This window comes from Emys orbicularis, chromosome 19 (genome assembly GCF_028017835.1).
Source record: "Emys orbicularis isolate rEmyOrb1 chromosome 19, rEmyOrb1.hap1, whole genome shotgun sequence".
NCBI lineage: Eukaryota > Metazoa > Chordata > Testudines > Emydidae > Emys > Emys orbicularis.
The window spans coordinates 23,919,571-23,939,712 of record NC_088701.1 but is presented as its reverse complement, the minus strand read 5'-3'; the positions used below and the strand labels follow the sequence as shown (position 1 = coordinate 23,939,712).

At 59.8% G+C, this 20,142-nt stretch overlaps 1 protein-coding gene across 1 annotated transcript in view; it reads right to left on the bottom strand.

Moving 5' to 3' along the window:
• FMNL3 (formin like 3) overlaps positions 1-20,142 on the bottom strand; it is a 45,182-nt gene that overhangs the window by 20,153 nt on the left and 4,887 nt on the right. Inside the window, exons 2-4 of the mRNA XM_065419270.1 lie at positions 5,517-5,600; positions 5,102-5,182; positions 3,394-3,470 (exon numbers count right to left, since the gene is read on the bottom strand). Coding sequence (XP_065275342.1) covers positions 3,394-3,470; positions 5,102-5,182; positions 5,517-5,600 — 242 coding nt within the window. The remainder of the gene's footprint in view (positions 1-3,393; positions 3,471-5,101; positions 5,183-5,516; positions 5,601-20,142) is intronic.

Below are 20,142 nucleotides of genomic sequence, written 5' to 3'. Positions count from 1 at the left end.
CATTGGGGGGTGCACACACGTGTGATTGGGGGATGCACACACGTGTGATATGGGGTGGGGTGTGACATTTTCCAAAGCGCGGTGTCGGGGGCTGTGTGATCTGGTACGAGTCAGACCCCGGAGCTGTCTTGGAGCCGTTTCTCCTGTGGGGGAGGGGCCGGCGAGCCCGCCCATTTCCTGTCTGTCTGCGCTCCAGCGCCTCGCCCCCGGCTCGTTTCCTGTCTGAGGCCGCGCTGCTATTTTAGGGCTCTCGGGGGGTTAAAGGGCACCTGGGCTGGCGAAGACAAACCCAGCCGCTGCTGCAGGCTGGGGAGGGGACCCCACGTGGACCCTGAGTGGGTGCATGTGCTGGGCGGTAGCACGTGTCAGCTTGTGTGTGTGCGAGCGTGCACACGTGTGTGTGCGTGAGAGGCCACGTGTGTGCGGATGTTTGTGCACGTGTGAGCGTGCACACGCAGGGACTGTCTGGACCTCCCTTCTGCATCAAACCTTCCTGCAGCCTCCTCCCCCCCCACTGGGCCCCTCTCTGCCACCCCCACGGCAGCTCCTGCTCTCCACCTGCTGCCCACGGTGACCCGGTTCACCTGTGTGGGGGACTCCAGCACCTCTGGTGAACCCAACCCCCTTGCTCTATGTACAGCGCAGGAACGGATGGGCTCAGAGCAGGGGCCCAGCTAGCCTGGTATCCCGGCTCTGGCAGAGGCCAGCACTCGCTGCTCCCAAGGAAGGGACAAGAACTCCTGAAGCAGGAGTCCTGGGGAGGGGAGAGGAGAGACTGGACAACGTGCGAATTGCTGCCGGTGTGGAATCCAGAGCAGGAGATCCAGGTTTCTCCAACCCCTCAACAGAAACTCCCCAAAGCAGAACAAAGACCCCAGGGTGCTGATGCCTTTAAAACCCTGAGGCTGCGTGGCTCAGGGAAGACGCACAGGGCCACAGAGGAAGAGACAGGGACACTCGGGGGGGGGGGGGGGGGGGCGGGTTTAGCTGCAGGAGGACCAGCCTAGGTCAAAGCAAGCTGACCTGGAGAAAGAGAAACAGAGCAGGACCCTGGACGCCCCCAGAGGACTATGACCCCAGACCAAAGAATGCTCTGGAGCGCTGGGGAAACTGAGGCAGGGTTTATTATTTTTGTCTCGCTCTCTGTATTTCTCCTGCTGTTCAGTAACGAGCAATGGTGTTAGGATCCTGTGAAAAGTCTCTGCGTGTCCTGTGTTATACCTACCACGTGCCCTTGCAGTGTTAACTGTGGGCCCGGGGCACGGCCTGACATGAGTGCCGGGAGAGGGTGTGTCCAAGCTCTGGGGTAGGGGGGCTGGTGGGTCAGCACAGTCTCGGGGACTGGGCAGTTGGACTGTGGGGTCTGAGCTCTCTGGAGAAGGTGCTCGGCGGACCCCAAGCCAGGTGAAGTGCCTGGGCTGAGTTTAGACTCCGGAGGTTTAAAGACCATGGCCCAGCGATTGGGGGTGACCGGGGGGGGCTCAGCTGGACCTGGGACAGGGCGTTCAGAGGGACCCGTAGCCTCATCCCCACGGTGACGGTCCCACCAGCACCCTGTGGCCCCCGTTTCCCATCTCCCCCCACCCCGCCCCGCCCAGCCAGGGACCTGCTGACTCTGCGCAGGATGTGAGCTCCGGCCTCAGCATCCGCTGGAAGGAGCGCCTGGCCGCTGCGAGCCCACGGCCCTGGCCAAGGACAGGAACAATCCCGGTTCCTGTGCCAGCTGGTATTTCCCCTCCAGCTGCAGCTGGGCCCGCAGGGGTGGGGACGCGGCACCCGCTGAGCGGACACGGCCCTGGGAACGTCCTGCATGGCCACCGCACGAGGGGCGGCGTCAGCCGGGGCGAGGTCATGGGGGGAAGACGTCTGACGGCAGCGTTGTAGCCCGGCCCGCCCAGGCCAAAGGGAAGCGAGGCCGCGGGGCCGGACGAGCCTGCGGGGTCACTGCCTGCACCCCTCCCTGCGGCACGTACGTCAATGTGTTGGCCCCACTGAGCCTCAAAGAGCTAGGGGACCGGCTTATGGACATGGGGTCAGGGCACAGTGCTGGGAGCCCTGGGTTTGAATCCCCACTCTGCCACGGGCCAGCTGAGGGACCTTGGGCCAGTCTAGTCCCTTCCCTGAGCCTCAGTTTCCCCATCCAGCCTGACACTGAAAGCTTTTGGGAGCAGGGTCCGTCTCTTGCTCAGTGTCCAGCGCTGCGCATACATCATGGGACCCTGACCTCTAACCCCACCCACCCCACTGCTCTGTGGGAGCCGGTTCTGGTCCGACAGACATGATGTGCCCGGACCTGTCCCAGCGTTCCCTGTGCTCACCCCCAGCCCTGGCACGAGCCAGCGAACCCCCTCGCCCTTGGCACACCGGGGCTGGGGAGCGTCTGGCTTGGGCAGCCGGGCTCCATTTTTATTCCTGTTCATCGCTTCAGCCTCTGGTCGCCCCCCCCAGTCCCTTCCCTTCCCACCAATATAACCTACTTAACCCACCAGGCTCCACAGCGCCCTCCTCCGCCCCCTGTAATCACCCCCAGCGAGTGCTTTTCACCTGGGAGCTCGGAGCCCTTTGCACAGGAAGGAGAAGTAGAATTCTGCCCATTTTAGAGAGGGGGAAACTGAGGCACAGAGTGGGGCAGTGACCTATCCCTAACCATTACCCAGACCCTACCCTAGCGAGCCAGTGGCAGACACAGCAACCGACCCAGGTCCCCTGGCTCCCAGCCCTGTGCTCTACCCCCCGCGCCAGGCTGCCGCTAGTCCTGCTTCAGCCAATGAGGCAGCAACCGGTTGCCCTCCCTCCCTCCGAGGGAAATCGACAGCACCAGGGGAAACGCTTATTGATTTGCGGAGTGGTTTGCCACAGCGCTGCGTAGGAAGCAGTGGGTTCTCGAGCCAGGCCTTGTCTACACGAGACGCAAGGCCTTGCGGATACCCCCTGGGTTGGGAACAACACTCGAGCTTCCAAGCACAGATTGCTAAAGCCAAGAAGTCTCACCGCAGACGGGGCTTGGGCCCAATCAGGCCCACCTGGGGGAGACAAAAGGGGCGGTTGGCCCCAGGCCCCCGATTTGAGAGGGCCCCCAAACCGAGTGGCGCAGCAGCCTGGCATGTCCCTCGCGATGGAGGGGCGGGTTGGCCAAACCTGAGCGGTGCTGCCATCCCACACGGCACAGCGAGAATTCCCCAGCAGGCAGCCCGGGGCATCCTGGCTCGAGGAGCGGGGGGGGCCATGACAAAAAGGGCCTTGGCCGCTATGGAACAATGCTTGAGCTGTAGCGAGGGGGGGAGCCGGCCATGCAGAGCCTGAATCCGGAGCACTGAGCAGAGCCGAGCCCACCGCTCTGCTGGCTCCAGCTCCAGACCGAGCCCGGCTGCTCCTCGCGATAGTGGCACCTACCCAATGTGGTTGGTCCTCAGGGAGATCTCCAGCTCCCGCAGCACTTTGGTCGATTCCTGCACCCTCCGTCTGAACTTCTGCCAACAGAGTCCCCCCGTTAGGAACAGCAACCAGCCCCGGGACCCGAGCCCAGCTCCCTCCACCCCTGGCAGAAACCACCTCCCCGCCCAGACCAGCCCCATCAGCAACAGAGCCAGCCCCGTGCGCTCTCTGGGGCTGGGACCGTCTGTTCTGCGTTTGCCATACAGCCTAGGACGAATAGCTAGAGATCAAACAGCTCCGTTTTACAGGGGGACCCAGTTAGTCACGTGGGGACAGATTCTCCAGAGCTCTCCGGGCCGGGTTTGCAGGGACTTACCACCCACGGACGGGGTCGGATCCCCACCCCACCCAGCAGCTCCCACTGCGGCACTGATGGAGGGGGCGGGATGATGGGGCTGCCTACAACGGCACGTAGCCGATCTGCGACGGCTAGCAGCAAATATCTCCAATGGCCGGTGATGGGACACTAGATGGGGAGGGCTCTGAGTTCTACAGAGAATTCTTTCCCAGGGGTCTGGCTGGTGGGTCTCACCCACATGCTCAGGGTCGAACTGATCACTATATTTGGGGTCAGGAGGGAATTTTCCCCTGGGTCAGATTGGCAGAGACCCTGGGGGTTTTTCGCCTTCCTCTGTAGCACGGGGCACTTGCAGGTTTAGACTAGTGTAAATGGTGGGTTCTCTGTAACACGAAGTCTCTAAACCGCGATGTGAAGACGTCAGTAACTCAGCCAGAGGTTCTGGGTCTATTACGGGGGGGGTGGGGGGGGGAGGTGCTTTGGCCTGCGACACGCAGGAGCTCAGACTAGCTAATCACGATGCTCCCTTCTGGCCTTAGAGTCTACGAGGTTTTCCAAAGCACTCGGTGCCCAAGGTTTGAAAAGCTGTCCCCCTATTTTGATTCCTAAATGCCGTATCACCAACCCCAGGTGTCCGAGGGTCACGAGCCCGCCCCAATAATCAAGAGACTGGCTTATCAATGTTAAAGTTTTTTTTTTTTAAATAAACCTCAGAGTTTTTCTGTGATTTGCCTTTTGGTTCGTATGTCTGAGCTTCTCTCTGCAACCCCAGTAGCTAGAAACTTCCTGTGTTTTAAATGAAAGCTGAGATTCCCCCAACCTCACAGGACTCCAGGAGCTGGGGCTTTGGGAAATCCAGGAGAGCCAGCAACACTCTCACTGGAAGCTGAGCTCCTTGGAAATTCTGGCTCATGCCACCCTGTGTCCTAAGATCTAATTCAGGACCCCTGGAGCGGGCCAGCTCTCGATGTAATCGCAAGGTTTGGCTGGGTTATTTCTGTAACCACAGACGGTTTGTTCTGGAGGAGGCGCTGCCCAGGGAGAGGGTCGCTCCGCGCTCACCAGGCGCCCAGGGCGAGTCCAACGAGCACAGCTGCGGTCAGAGCTCAGCGTCGGTGCGACGTGCCCGTGATGCCACCGCTCTCAGCCTGCGCTGCTGGGAAACCCTCGAGCTCTGAGAAACGCCTCGCACGGCTGCTGGGCCAGAGCTGGGAGCCAGGACCCCAGCGCGGGCGTCTCTGGCACAAATGCTTCATCGCCCTCGAAGCCCCCCGGGTTTGGATTTGTAAGAGGAGGGTCTCCATGGCCACAGCTCACGGCCGCCATGTGAGCCCCCCCCAGCTCACGGCTGCCATGCAAGCCCCTTACCTTCCGAGTCACGCCGGGGTCCAGGAAGGTCTGCAGCTTCTGGATGTAGGTATGGGGAGGGTTCTTCACCTGGAACCGCTCCTGGAGGGGAGGAAAGGGCATGACTGCGGGTGTCAGGAGGAGAAGTCGCGGCCTGGAGGAGGAGGCGTGGGCATCAGCTGCTGGGACGGAGCCAAAGCTGCAAGGGGCGCACACGGCTCTGACTCGCTGCTCCCATTAGCCGCAGCCCTGGATCACCCCGACGGCTCCCGTGGCCAGCCCTGAGCACAGAGTGGTGTCTGCGCGGACCCGGCCTTTCCCCTGCCCCCGGCCAGGGAGCCCCAGTGCCCCCCGCTGCTGTCCCAGGTAAGCCCCCCGCCCCCAGCCTTCTGCCCACTCCGACCCCGAGCCGTGGCTGGCGTTACAGCCCCGGTACCTGGTCGCAGATCAGGTCCCATTTTTTCTCATTGTCGTACTGGCGCAGGAGCCGGGCTTTGTCGGGGGGGAGGTTCATGGAGCTCTGCAAAGAGGAGAGATGACAGGCGACATGAGGGGGGGCTGCGGGCGGCTGGACCCCTCCCCCTCGGGTCACATGCCCCGGCCCTGGTGCTGCCGGCTAGGGCTGGCCTGTTCACTCCCGCAGGCCTGAGCGGGAACCGAGGCAGACACACTGCCGACTGGGAGCGGAGCCAATACCCCCCCTCCCCCCCCGAGCCCCCGGCCCAGCTCCAGGCCCCTGCCCACCCCGGCCCAGCTCCGACAAAGCACATCTGGAAGGCACTGAAATGAAGCCGGGCCGGCGGCGCACGCGGGGGTTCCTACCCTGGGGCTCAGCAGCATGCCCACCTGGAGATGGGGGGCGCCGTGCCACTGCTGATCCATACGGCTGGAGGCCTTGATCACCGGGGGTCACTGAAGGTCCCATGTTGCTAATTTGTGCTGCCAGCACAGATATCCGGGTCCTGCTCCGGCTACCCCGGTACCCTGAAGCGGGGCCACACCCTCAGCTGGTGCAAATCAGCTCCACGCCCCTGAGACGCCTGTGGGTCTGGCCCAGCGCCCTTCGCCTCCTGTCATGCACCCCACATCTCCGGGGCAGAGCTGGGGCGAGAGCCCTGCCCCCTAGCGTGGCCTGCTCATTGGGGTCAGGGAGCAGAGGGGAAGCAGGTCAGGGCCTGGTTGCTAGCGGTGGGCGAGGGGTTTAAGCTAGTTACCACCGAGGGGGAGGGGGAGACAGAGCTCGGATTGCACCGCAGAACTAAGACATGACTTCATCGCCTAATGGCTTTAGCACACGCAGCGCCTCAGCACAGGCGAGACGAGAATGAGCCCACCAGGACCCCCACGCTGCCCCTTGTGCCAGCCCCGCCTGCCGCAGGGGTTCGGAGACAGGCAGCGTCCTGCCCCCCCTGCACACGGAGCTGCACCATCGGCAAACAGAGGGCAGACGACCTGCCAGATCCCGCGGCCCAGGGCCTCTGGCTGCATCCCGGCCTCCTTGGAAATTCAAGGCGGCGGCAGCCGCACAATGGTCCTTTTGTTCTGGTCTCGGGGTCGCCCAGCCACGGCGCTGGCGAGGCCACGAGGCCCACGGCATTCCTGGGCCATGCCCGACTGCCCTCCGCTGGCTGCACCCTCAGCGGCGCCTGGCCTCCTGGGCACCAGACAGGTTTACTCCTGGCTGTGACCTCGGGCCTCTCCCGTCCTGCGTCGGCCTTGCCTGCTTAGATTGTAGGCGGCCCGGGGCAGAGACTGGCTCCAGGCCCTGATCTCAGCTGGGCACCTCAGCCCTGCTGGAACTGTTCGTTTCAATATGAGCGACACTCTCCTCCCAGCTCAGCCCCTGCACCACGCCCCGGAGGTGGGGCTAGCACCAGGGCTAGGCATCAGCGGGAGTCGAGGTACATTGACACCCGAATCTTCAGTGGTGTCTTCACGCGTTGTTCACTGACACGGCTGCGAGCACTCATGCAAGCAGGGCACCTGCATTTACTGCCGGGGTGTTTACATGCAGTGATTAGCCCCCCCACTCGCTGGGCACAGGCCTGGCACTGGAGCGGCTTTGCCTGGGAGATGCGTTCCACGCTCACTGCACAGCGCGGCTCGTTGGGCCTCCTTCCTGTGACTGCCGTCGCACGAAATCTCGCCGTATCGCAGACCCATCGCTTCCCGTCTACACCAGCTTCCTCTCTGCGCTAACCGCAGCCTGGTTCCCGCCGAAGCGCCGCGCTCCGCCACTTCCTGCGATGAGCTGCGCTGGGCGGGCACAGGAGGGGAGCCAGGGGCTGCCACCACTTCCCAGCGCCAGCGAGGACTGTCGGCCGGCGGTATTGGGCTGCTCCACGCCCGCTCGCTCAGCAGAGCGGACTGGGAGGTTTCATCCCCTGAACTAGGTCCCGGTTTGGCCCCCCCTTGATCCAAGCCTGCAGGAAACGCCAGCCCAAGGTGCTGGGATACGGAGTGTCATCACGAGGCCTTTGGGGCCACATCCTCCCCCAGGCAGTGGGCCAGTCCTAGTCCTAGAAGCCAGTTGCTGGCGCCCCTTGTTCGAGGCTGCCCCGGCCCGAGGGGAGGGCGCTCAGCTGGGGAAAGAAAATTCTGCCTCCCCTCTGCTTCGTCCTCCCTCCGCTCCCTGGAGCGCAGAGCTCTTTGCAGTGCCCTTAGCGCGCACGCAGGGGGCCCAGGGGCCGGATTCTCTCTCCCGTCCTCCGCCAGACACCTGGGAATTGGGCGCCGTCTCTCTAGGAACTGCGCTGAACGGCCACAGCACTACGTAAACCTCCCCGGCTGGCGCAAGACACTGCGGGGTCAGTTCAGGCCACTGAGGAGCTGGTGCCCGTAGGGTTCAGATCAGGACATCTTCCCAGACACGCTCAGGGATGCCCACCGACCCAGGGGCAGGGGGATGAGAACCAGAACAGCACAGACCAGAACGTCATGCCCCATCTTGGCCGCAAAGCCCGTCTGTGACGGTCCCTGAGACTGTGTCCGGATCTCTCCTTTGAGCGGCAGGCGTGACTCTATTTCCCCCCGCTGACTGGGTCAGTTTCTCTCACTCCGGAGGTTTGACGGGAATTGTTTATCAGGCAGCCCCCATCTCTGCCAGAAAAGCCGCGTGGGACAGCCTCAGGCCGTTCCTGTCAGGGCTCCCTCCTCCACTGCGAGCGCTGGCCGTCCCCAGCGGCTCCGGGCCGTACCCACGCCAAGGCCGAGCCAGGAGCTATGAACCCTCCTGCTTCCCAGCATGAGCCAGCCAGGCTGGGAAGAGCTGCCGGTCGCCCCGTCTGCGGTTTCCTGCACCTGCCGCTGAGGTGGCTGGTGCTGGCGACCATCCCAGCCAGGAACCTGGAGCAGGCCGGATCCAGAGCCCCCCTGCCTAGCCTGTTCCGTCCCCGCCCAGCGCGTGACCAGCACAGAGGGACAGGACCAAGATCACCCAGGGAGTCTGTGGCAGACCCAGGCCTCCCAGCTCCCAATCCACCATTTTAACCACTGGGCCACGTTCCCTCCCACCCCGTCCGCACAGCTGGGGACGCGGGCTTGGACCCAGGCCAGGGGAGCAGCAAGATCACACCCCGAGTGCCCCATTGACAGAGAAACATGAAAGGGAGAAGGAGAGTGAGGCAGGCTCCTTCCTCCGGCCCCCTCCAGGGCTTCTGTCCTTTCGAACAACAGCCAGCGGCTGCACCGGGGGAGTTTTCCACACCGCCCCCCTGCATCGCCTCGTCACAGAAACAAGAGGCAGCGCGGGGCGGAGGGAAAGCAAAAACCAAACCGAAAAATAATAGAGCTCATCTTGGCTTGTGTTCAGCTGCAGAGAGACAGAGTGCCGTCAGCGGAGACAGAAACCGCATTGTGCAAAACTGGGCTGCCTGAGAGGAGAAAAGGAAACTTTAAAAACATCAGCTGACTTTCCCCCGGCCTGGATCCGGGTCCTGGGGAGGGGGGGGGGGGGAGGGGAGGGGAAGGGGCTGGCTTTATTTCTAACCCAGAGGATGAAAGGTGGTTTTCCCACTGACTCATGGGTCGTCCCCTTAACACAAAGGCACGTTCCCCCCACCCCCCTCCAATCCGTGCCCCTGCCCACAGCCTTGCTCAGCCCAGAGGAGGAGCTGGGGGAAGCTGGACATATGGCCAGATGAAACGGGATATTGCTGTGGCTCGATCAGCTCCCCCCAGCTCCCTCGCGAAGCAGCCAGAACTGGCTGTTTTCAGGGGGTCCCGGGAGAGAGCCCCCCCACCCCCACAGCAGCATGCTGTTGTCTCTGGGCCCGATCCTGCCCGGCCCCAAACCTCGCCCCATGAGATGCTGAGCGGCGTTCAGGGTCACAGCCAAGTGACAGGAGCGGATGATTGGGAGCAGGGAGGTGGGGGCAGCATGACCCCACTAAGCCCAGCCCTCCACCCCCACAGATTCTCACTAGGGCGCTGGTCAGAGCATGTGGCAGACCAGCGGAGGGGGGCAAAGCTCAGCTGGACATGTGCCCAATGGGGCCCGACTCTCGCGATGGCCCCATGAGTCCTGGGCTGTGTGGGGTGTTCCTGAAAGCCCCAGCTCCAGGAGTCAGGTGATGGAGTCAGGAGTCAGGCCCACTGAACCCACGCTGTGAATTTAAACCAGTGGTTTGGCTCCGATATTGCTTTGAGAGGCTGCTTTCCGCAGCTCCCCGAGCGTTTAGAAACCAACTGCAGTTAAACCGGTGTCACTTCCCTGGGCAGCCAGGCCTGGGGCTGGTCCCTCCTGGGTGCGGAGAACGGCGGGCACCCGAGGCCCCTAATGGTCCCACCCAACTGGACGTTCGCTGGCGGCTTTACAACGGCCTGGTTTTTAAGCCCAGCTCAAGGCGGCAATTCGGCGGCAGGTCCTTCGCTCCGAGAGGGAGTGACGGCCCCGCCGCCGAACGGCTGGACGTGCCGCCCCCCTCTTCATTGGCCGCCCCAGGCACCTGCCCAGCGCCTCCCGTATCACCCCTGCCGCTGGGCTCCGGTGCCAGAGCCCCACTCCACCGCCCCAGCCTGGCAGCAGCTCCCAGGCCGTAGCAGGAGGCTGCTGGCCAGCGCTTAGCCCAGGGCGGTTCCTCTGCTGGGCCCAGCCTGCCCCGGCTGCTGCCAGCCCAAGTCCAGCCCTGGCTTGTCTCCCTCGTGAGTCTGCTCCAAAGCCTCCACCAATCCCAGCCAGAGTTCAGGAGACCCCTTCGGCCAATCCAGGCTTCCAGCCCCCCCCTCCCCCCCGCCTCGCCCCCCAGCAGGAAGGAGAAAGCATCTTATCTCACTGCCCAGCCACTCCCGCCGGGGCAGTGACGCCCAGCCGCCATTTCCAGGCTCCTCGGGCCTCCCCGCCCCTCGGGCTTGGGCCTGGCAGCCGGAGCAGAGCGGCCTGGGATGGCGGCGTGGTGGCTCGTGCCCCTAGGAGCGTGGCTTTGCCCTGGGCCTGGACAGGAAACCGCAGGGAGGTCGGATCAAACACGGGTCTCGCTGCCCCAGGCCCCGCTAGCTGATCACTCCCACCTCCGGGGGCTGGGAGAGGACCTGGTCTGGCCAGCCCAGCGTCCCATCTCCAGCAGTGGCCAGCATCAGCTGTTTCGGACAGTGCAAGAAACACCGCAGGAGGCAGCTGGGGGCGGACGGCCCCAGGACCGCCCCTGCTGACACCCGCTGCTCGAGCCTGGCTTAGATGCTGAAGCACAACAGTTCACATCCCTTCCAACTCTTGCTGATTTTTAATCACCCTGGCTAGTCTCGTTAGCCGGAGAAACGTCGAATCCCTTTGTATAAACCCTGCTAAGATCTTGGCCTCCAACCGCGTCTTGTGGAGCTGAGTTCCACAGGCTAAATGCATACAGTGTTGGAGGAGAGGCGCAGCAGAAGGATCTCACTGGTTTCCAGGCACAGCCAGTGCCAGGAAGATACTTGAGGGCTGGAGGGAGCACAAAGACTAGCAAAAACAACGATGACTTGTAAGTGCAGGACGAGACAGCTAAACATGTCCAGGCTGCGTGGTCCGGGGGCTGGGGTTTTCCATGACAATAACTCTCTGCAAACATTAGACAAGTGTGCGCACCTAGGATGGAGGGGGGTTACTTAGCGTGGACTGACGGGGTCTGGACTGGGAGAAACAGGGGGATCAGTGCCGCTGAGTTCAGACACTAAGGAGCTGAGGGCCTTGTCCGAGGATCCCAAATGACCTGCGGTTCCTTATACGAAATCAGAACTTTTGCTTCCCTTGAGCACATGGCCTGGGAGATGCTTTCAGGGCTGCTGCCCGGCCGTGCCGCAGACAGAGCCACCATCCAGCAACGCCACCAAAAGGCAGCAAATTCAGGACCGAGGAAACATCTTCCCACAGCACAGAGCTAGACTGCGGAACTCCCTGACACAGGGTGTCACCGAGGCCGAGAGTTCAAGGAGGACCAGACGGATGCCTCGATAAGAAGAACACGTGGAGTTCTAGCAGTTAGCGTGAAGGCGGGGTATCCTTCAGCAGGGAGTTCCACAGGTTAGTTACCCTTTGCATTGAAAAGCTGTCCCTTCTGTCCTGTATGCATGTGCCGCCGTCCAAGGACGCTTGCTGGGATGGGGTAAATAGGGCCGACAACAGCAGCCTGTAGTGTTTTATGGGCCTCTCTCATGTTGGCTCCAGATTCATACTGAGAGTCTGCTGCAGAGCTCGGGACGGAACCCAGGCGTCCTGGCTCACTCTTGTGCCCTAGCCACAGCTTTGTTTGCACGCCACACTAGTGCAAACCCCCACAGCACAGGCAAGGGCCGAAGTCCTTCCTCGGGTCTGGACAATCCTGGAAACGCTTTGTCACCATCCCACGCCCTCCTGTCGGACCTCTCCACCACACGCCCAAAGAGCTGCTGGCCCAAGAGCACGCATTCAACCCACAGCACTGCAACGAAACCGTGCAAAGAACCAGCCTGGCTGGGCCCAGCTCAGGCACTCGGCTCACGCCCTCCCTAGTTCCAGGTCAACTCTTATTTTTATAACAAGCCCGACCGCAAATTACAGCGTCCGTGTTCTGCAAACCTACAACTAAGGAGGCAGGAGAGTGTTTTCCACCCGCCAACCAGCCCTGCTCCGTCCCCTGAGCTCGGCTGACGCCAGGAGCTGGGCTTAGCTGGCTGTCAGGACCAGGAGTTAAATCCATCCCCCAGCCCCTTTGCTCTTCTTCCCTAAGTCACATCGAGAAGCCAAACCTGCCTGCGTCCTGCTCGGGGGCTGTTTACTTCTCAGGGGAGCACAGGAAAGAGGCAGCAGACTTCTCCGCAGCAAGCTTCAAAGCCCCAGAGCAGACAGCGGCGCCTCTCTATTCTTTCCCCTTTGGCAATGGCCGCTTCCCGGGGGATTTCACCTTAACACCATCCAGGCCGGCGGCTCCGGCCTGCAGAGGCCAGGCACCAGGGCCAGCCCCGACCGCTCGCTCGAGCGGGGAATCGGGGGCTCCGTTTGGATCAGGGAGGCAGGGACCCGGCAGTTTGCTCCCAGCTGGGACCGATCCCGGGACTCTCCAGTCTGAGGTGCCTCGAGTGTAAAACGCGGCTAACGAGTCGGCGAAGGGGGACGAGCAGATGACAAGCGCCCCATGAGAGGCAGGGATCCCCACCACTCACCGCCTGTCCCAAGAGCCAGGCTAGGCACCCGGGCGGTTCTCAAGGGACTCCTGGGCAGAGAAACCACTGGACTTGCTGTGGGATTGATGCCGTCTCTTAGGGCCGTTCTAGGGGCCTAAATACTTGTAACAACCCGGCCATTAGGCACATGTGAAAATCCCAGCCCCAAGTCAGTAGCTACTAGCTACTTATCACTAGCATCCCAGGCGCTGCAGGGGGCACGGCCCCTCGGAAAACCAGGCCCTTGGTTTAGGCACCTAACAGAGCTCCAGTCACCTCCCCTGCAGAGCCCAGCGTCTGGAAAGCGCCTGCCTTAGCCCCTGCGGTGCCGCATGGGGGGGTGAGGCACTTGGAGAGGCAGAGCAGCCGGGGGGGAAGAAAAGCCCAATACCCGAATGCTGAGCGGTGTGAAACGTGGGATCCCCTGCCCTTGTGCTCCCAGGGCAGAGCCGCTCCCACGGGGCATCGTGCAGTTTCTTTACGGTCCCCCCGCCTCTGAAAAAACCAACCATCAAAAAGCAGTTGGGTTCAGTTTTTCCCCACGCGTGGAAGACGCGCTTAGAAAGCGCAACCAGAGACACAGGGCTGGATTCTGCCCCCGGTCTGGCACCCCAAGCTCCATTGAGTGACCCCACATCCGCAAGAGCAGAATCAGCCCCAGGGCCCAGCACTGCCGGCAGGAGGCTTTTGGCCCAGGCGAGAAGCCAGCCGGGCGGCTCCATACTGAGCTCTCCCGCCGCGGTTCCAGGTTATTTCGGATCAGAGCCTCCAAACTCCTAGGTCCTTTCTCAAAGCTCTGCTCTGGGCTTTAAAGGGCTCCAAGTCAGCACCAAGGTTTTGCTTCTTAAACCTCCGGTGTGCAAATCCAGTCGGGGGGACGAGCGTCCCCCGCACCCGCCCTTGTCCGGGCACCCCAAGCCTAGCCCGGAGGGGCCAGGGATAACACGACGAGTCTGAGTCTCCAGTGGCCGGCCCCTTGTGTTCTCAGTCAGGGCCCGGCGGCATCAGGGACTGGGGCAGTGACGCAGCCGGTGCAGATGCTGCAAGGCCAGCTCTGGTGACCGTTGCAACGCGTCTGTGTTACTGCGTTTTGCTGCTGCCGCTTGTTGGGTGCACGTGAACCTGTGACGAAGTGGGACTGTTCTTAATGTTTCCTCTGAATACTGGGTGGGTGCCTCAGTTTCTGACCGACCCTCTGTCGCCTGGCAACTAATGGCCAGGCCCTTCCCCCCTGCAAGGGGATGCTAAAGGTGTGGGAGAACAAAGAGGTCAGGTGACCTCCTGGCCCGGGAAAGAGACAAAGCCCAGAGAAGGAGGGGCTGGAGCGGGTTTCAGTTTGGAGCTGGCTGGGGACGGGGAGTGAGGGCAGACAGGGGTGTCTGGCTCGCGGGAACCCAGGATGGACCGGCCGAGGGATCCGGTTCTCTGTACCTACAAGCTCTGTTTTAGACCATGTTCCTGTCATCTAATAAACCTCTGTCTTACTGGCTGGCTGAGAGTCACGTCTGACTGCGAAGTGGGGGTGTGTGCAGGACCCTCTGGCTTCCCCAGGACCCCGCCCGGGCGGTCTTGCTGTGGGAAGCGCACGGAGGGGCATATGCTGAATGCTCCCAGGAGAGACCCAGGAGGTGAAGCCGTGTGAGCTTCTTGCCCTGAAGACGGTCTGCTCCGAGGGAGAGGAGGCTCCCCAAAGTCCTGACTGGCTTTGTGGGGAGCAGTTCCAGAGCATCGCCCGGGGACTCCGTGACAGTCCCTAATGCAGACAGGGCCCCAGCAGCGATGTATACCCGCTTTGGAGAGGTCTGCACACGGTGCGAGTTCACAGTCTCGCTCTGTGATTTGCACCGAGCCGGGGAGGGGAACGGGCAGAGAGGTGGACCCAGTCTAGCGCTCACTTCTGCATTGAGGCTCTCCTATGCCTAGAGCCAGGAGGGACAGGGCAGCACCCTGGGCCTCAAAATAGGAGCTTAATTGTATGCCAGGTACAAACGAAGCCCGTCCCTTTCACGCCAGCTTTGTTCCCCACCAGGCTGAGCTGTAAACAGGATCAAAGTTAACCAGGCCGCCTGGGACTAAACTCATCAGCATCAGAGCCAAGCGAAGCCAACTCCAAGCCTGCAGCCTCCTGGAACGGATTCCCACTGATCTATAATTACTCTGCAGCGGCTCCTCGATTGCTACATTCCCTCGCTAATTACACCCATTCCCCCACAAGCCCAGGGAAGCGGGTGGCAGATCCAGGACATTCATGACAGGACGCCTGGTGGTTTATATGCCAGATTGAGGGGGAGGGGCTGGGGGGCCAGCAGGCGTCCTGCAGCGCACGATGGGATCCTGCCAAGCTCCAGCTAAGCCGGAGCAGAGCAGACAAAGGACTTGGATGGGAGCTTGAAAGTGGCCCTTAGACGCTGTCTGTCCCTAATCGGTTGTGCAGCGTTGCTGTGTGCTGAGAAACACGTCCAGAGGTGGCTGCATTTCAGGGCTGGGTAAAGCCAGGCACTTCGTCCCTCGCAGGGACTGACGAGTTTACCACGAAGTGACTCGGAGACATTTCAGCTACTGCTCCCAATCTCATAACTCACAAAGGCCACTGGCTCTGGCGCGCAGGGGCTAAGAACCCGAGGTTTAGCACGTTTCAGAGGGAAGTTCTGCCATTGGTAACAGATGGATTATCATTAGATCCGTAACAATTCTGCTCCTAGGCTGCCCTTTCCTTTTCATCAAATGAACTCAAAGCGCTTTACAAAGGTGAGTACCATTATTCCCCATTACGCAGGTGGGGAAACTGAGGCACAGAGACAGGAAAGGACTCACCCAAGGTCACACATTAAGGTTCAGAACCCGGGAATCCTGACTCCCAGTCTTGTGTTCTAACCACCAGTCCAGTGGCAGTTTTAGTGCAAAGTGATTTACAAGACAGTTTATGGCAGGTGAAGGACTGTATAGGTGAATGATAACCGGGAACTGTTTAAGAACATTTCGCTAGACGCCCAGAAAAACACAAAGCAAGAAAGAAGGCTACATTGGTTACAAAACCAGCCTGCCTTAGAGGGGAAGTGAAAGAAGCTATAAACAGAATAGACACAATAGGTAACACATGGAAAAAGGAGGAGCTGATAGCAATGAATATAAATTAGAAGCTAGGAATGATAGAAAATTGACAAGGGAAACAAAAGGACACATGGAGAACTCTGTGAACAGCAGAGTTAAGGAGATAAGGAGTATATTAGGAACAAAAGAAATCCTAACAATGGTACTGGTTCATGACTGGATGGCAATGACAGAACGGTCACTAATCATGCAGAAAAGGCAGACGAGTTCTCCAAATCTCATTCTTCTCTGTTTGGGGAAAAAGCCAGATGACGTTGTCATATCCAATGATGATGCTGCCGCCGCCGCCGACACTCTTTCCATTCCCACAGTAACTCAGGATTACGTTAAACAGCAGCTACTAAAGCTAAACATTTTCAAAGCAGTAGAGCCAAAAAAACTTGCATCCAAGAATTTTAAAAGAGCTGGCCAAAAGCTCTCTGGATCATTAATGTTCATTTTCAATAACTCCTGGAACACTGGGGAAGTCCCAGAAAACTGGAAGAAAGCTTTATTTTAACAAGGGAAAATAGGATGACTTGGGTAATTATAAACCTGTCTGCCTGACATCAATGCCAGGCAAAATAATGGAGCGGCTGATATTGGACTCAGTTAATAAACAATTAAAGCACGGTCATGTCATTAACGCCAGTCAACATGGGTTTATGGAAAACAGACCTGATTTTTTAAATGAGGCTACAAGTTTGGCTGATAAATGCAATGGTGTTGCTTTACTAGACTTTGATTTCTGGAAGACATTTGACTTGGCATCACATAACCTTTTTTATTAGAAATCTAGAACAGAACAAACCCAACCCGGCACACATTACATGGATTAAAAGCCGGCTAACTGATCTATCTCAAAATGCAATTGTCAAAGGGGAGCCATCCCCAAGGGGCTGAGTCTCTAGAGAGTTCTGCTTGGATCGGCTTTTGGCCCTCCGCTAGTTAACATTTTTATCAATGAGCTCGAAGAAACCATAAAATCCTCACTGATCAGATTTGCGGATGGCACAAAGATGGGACGGGTGGTGAATAATGAAGAGGACGGGTCACCGAGACAGAGCCGCCTGGTTTGCTTGGTAAACTGGGCACAAGCAAACAACGTGTATTCCAATATGGCCAAACTTCAAGTCATCCACCCAGGAACACAGAACACCAGCCGAACGTACAGGACGGGGGACTCTACCCTGGCAAGCAGCGACTCTGAAAATGCCTAGGAAGTCAGGGGGATAATCAGCTGAACATGAGGGGTTGGTCCTGCTTTGAGCAGGGGTTGGACTCGATGACCTCTCGGGCCTCTTCCAACCTGAATTTTCTCTGATTCTGGGAGCTCCCAGGGCATCGCTGGGGCCAAAAGAGCCAATGTGATCCTGGGACATATCAACAGGGGAATCTGGAGCAGGTGTCAGGCAGGTTCTGTTGCCTCTGTATCGGGCCTTGGTGCGACCGCTCACAGAACGTGGTGCCCACAATTCAAGGAGGATGTCAATAAATCGGAGCCATGAGAAGGAGGAAAGGGCTAGAAAACATGCGGAGAAACGCGAGGAGCTTGGTCTGTCCCTTGGACCCAAGAGAAGGCTGCGGGGTGACTGGGCGCAGTCTGTGAGGAGCGAGGAGGGGAAAAGAAATGCGACAGTAAAGGCTGGTCAGTCCAGCAGACAAAGGGACAAGATCCTGGGGCCGGACGTTGAAGCTGGACGGCAATAAGGCGCTAATTGTGAACAGGGAGGGTAATTAACCACTGGAACAATTTACCGAGGGTGGGGGTGGATTCTCCATCTCTGGCAACTTTTAAATCCAGCCTGGCTGCTTCTCTAGACGATCTGCCCTGGGAATTAATCCAGGGCCGTGCTCTGGCCCGTCCACACAGGCGGCCAGACTAGACAATCACAGCGCTCCCTTCTGGCCTAACGGTGTATAATCGTTGGGAGGATCCAAGAATCCTCTAACCCAGCAGGCGGCACCGAGCACTCGGTGCCCATCGGAGCTTGACCTGGTGTGACGGGGGATTGCTAGAGTGGGGCAAACAGCAGGTGGCGCTGACACACAGGGGTTAGTGCTCCCTTTGTCCGCCTGACCCCTCCGCCCCCGCTATGCCAAATTCTGGTTTCCGCTTACACCATTGTAAACCCGGAGCACCTCCACTGGCGTGAACAGTCACACTGGATTTCCACCAGTCACCCTGAGATCAGAAACTGGCCCCAACTCCACTGAAGTCAGAGGAGTCCCTCTGGATTTACCCCCTGAGCGGCGAGCGTGCGGAGAGGAGACCAAACGGCGCAAAGAGCCCAGCCAGGAAGAGAAGACGGACCAGGTAATAACCTGCTGCTGCAGCTGATCCGAGCAGCGAGGCTGCTTTGCTGGTGCACGCGGCGAGCTCCGGGGTCCACGCTCAACCCAGTTCATGGCATTTCCAGCAGCAAGCTTTGGGCTCCAGCGGATGGCCATGCACGGCTACGACCCCAGTTCACCCCTCGCTGCACTGCAGGATCTGCAGCTGTGGGACAGACTCTGTCACCTGTGCGGGGAACTTACCCCTCGGGACACACAACTGAGGTGTTTTGCCTCTTCAGAGCAGCCCCGGCTTAGTGATACTTTGCCCTCTCTGCCACAGGTGGGGCTGGCCCTTTCCGGGGAGCTGGGCTCAGCCCGCCACCCCCATGACTAATCAATGGCCTCCCAGCTGGTGACATCAAAGGAGCTCCTGGAGGGGGAGAGACCTGGCCAGGCTACCTGCTGTGCTGCTGGGAAATGGCTGGAGAGGCCAGGCAGCAGGGCCTGTTTTACCTGTCTTGGTCAACACTGAACTATGTTGGAAGAATTAATGCACCCCTGGGGGGAGGGATGGACACCTGGTGGGAGCGGCACGGTTGCCCTGGCTGGGGAGCTGGCTTGCCAGCCTGCATCACTGGGGAAACTGAGGCAGAGTCTGATACTGGGTTTGGAGGAGATCATCCAACACCCTGCTAGCGCCTTCTCAAATGGGTCTCCCTTAGGCACCCCCAAGCCCTGCTGTGCAGTGGGGACCGTCCTTATGGGGAAACCGAGGCACAAACTGGCTCGCCCAAGAAAACAAGCAGCTCTTGACTCTGCCATCCCATTCTGCTCATAATCTGCTCCCTTCCCGGGTTCTCCCCCACACCTCCTGGCTAGGGGAACGCAGCTAACTGAGGGGTGTCTCACTGCTTCCTCATGTTCCCCTGTCCCTCGTCCGTCTGGATCCACCTGCTGTCTCGTGCCTTGTTCTCAGATTTCAGCTCTTGGGTGCGGGAGGTGGGGGGGAGGATCCTGTTCTAAGTCTGTCCAGCACCTGGCACAAAGGGACAACCTGGGCCTGGCTGCTTCCGTAATACACCTAATAAACAATGGACAGTGCCCAGTACAATGGGTACCCCTGGGCACTACCGTAATGCGCTTAATAATACTGACATGCTTCTGCAGGTCCTAGGCTGGGGGCACCCAAGAGCTGCATTATCAAGGTCAAGCCTGCGCTGGCAAGAGCCAGAAGCCTGTTCCCATTTCTCCCTTCTAGCCAGGCCTCAGTGTGAGCAGGGGGTGAGTCGATCTCCAGCCAGGAGGACGTTTAAGTTCCTCTCCCTCAACACCCACCCTGCTAACCCTGGGTGCTAAGCAGTGCCACGCCGCATTCAACTCAGCAACTGGCCACTCGGACGCAACGTATCTTATATGTCTCTGGGGCCCGTTTCACCCAGAGGTCTCAACATTCATGTCCATGTTCATCCTCCTCATAGTACTGATAGGGAAACTGAGGCAGAGAGCGTGAGAGAGACAGGGATTTGCCCAAAGTCACAGCCAATCCGTGGCAGAGCTCAGAGTGGAACCCAGGAGTCTGGGCTCCCAGCCCCCTCTACTCCAACCACTAGACTCCACTCCCGTCCCAGAGCTGGAACAGGCCTGACTCCCAGTCCCCTCCCGCTCTAGCCGCTTGGCACACAGAAGGGGTGCGTCTGTATCACAGCCAGGAATAGGACCAGGAGTCCTAACTCCCATTTTCCCACTCTAGTCCCAGTCCCCTTAAGGACCCAGGAGTCCAGGCTCCAAGCCCCTTTCTCCCATCGCAAGCGTTGGGATGAGAAATGTGCAAAAAGAGCCTCTCCCCTCCGCAGCCCGGACGCAGCGAGATCCCCCGGGTTCCGTGAAATATGTTTCCCAAACAAAGTATTTTCCCTGGACGAGGCTTCTCCGTAACCAAACGCTGATGCAACGTTCCTGAAACACCAGCCCTGGGCCAACAGAGCTCCCGTCGGAGCCCACAGAGGTGACACCATTTGTCTCTCCATCCGTGAAAACCTGACATTCCCATCGGGGGACAGGGGCAGGGGGGAGCAGAGCTC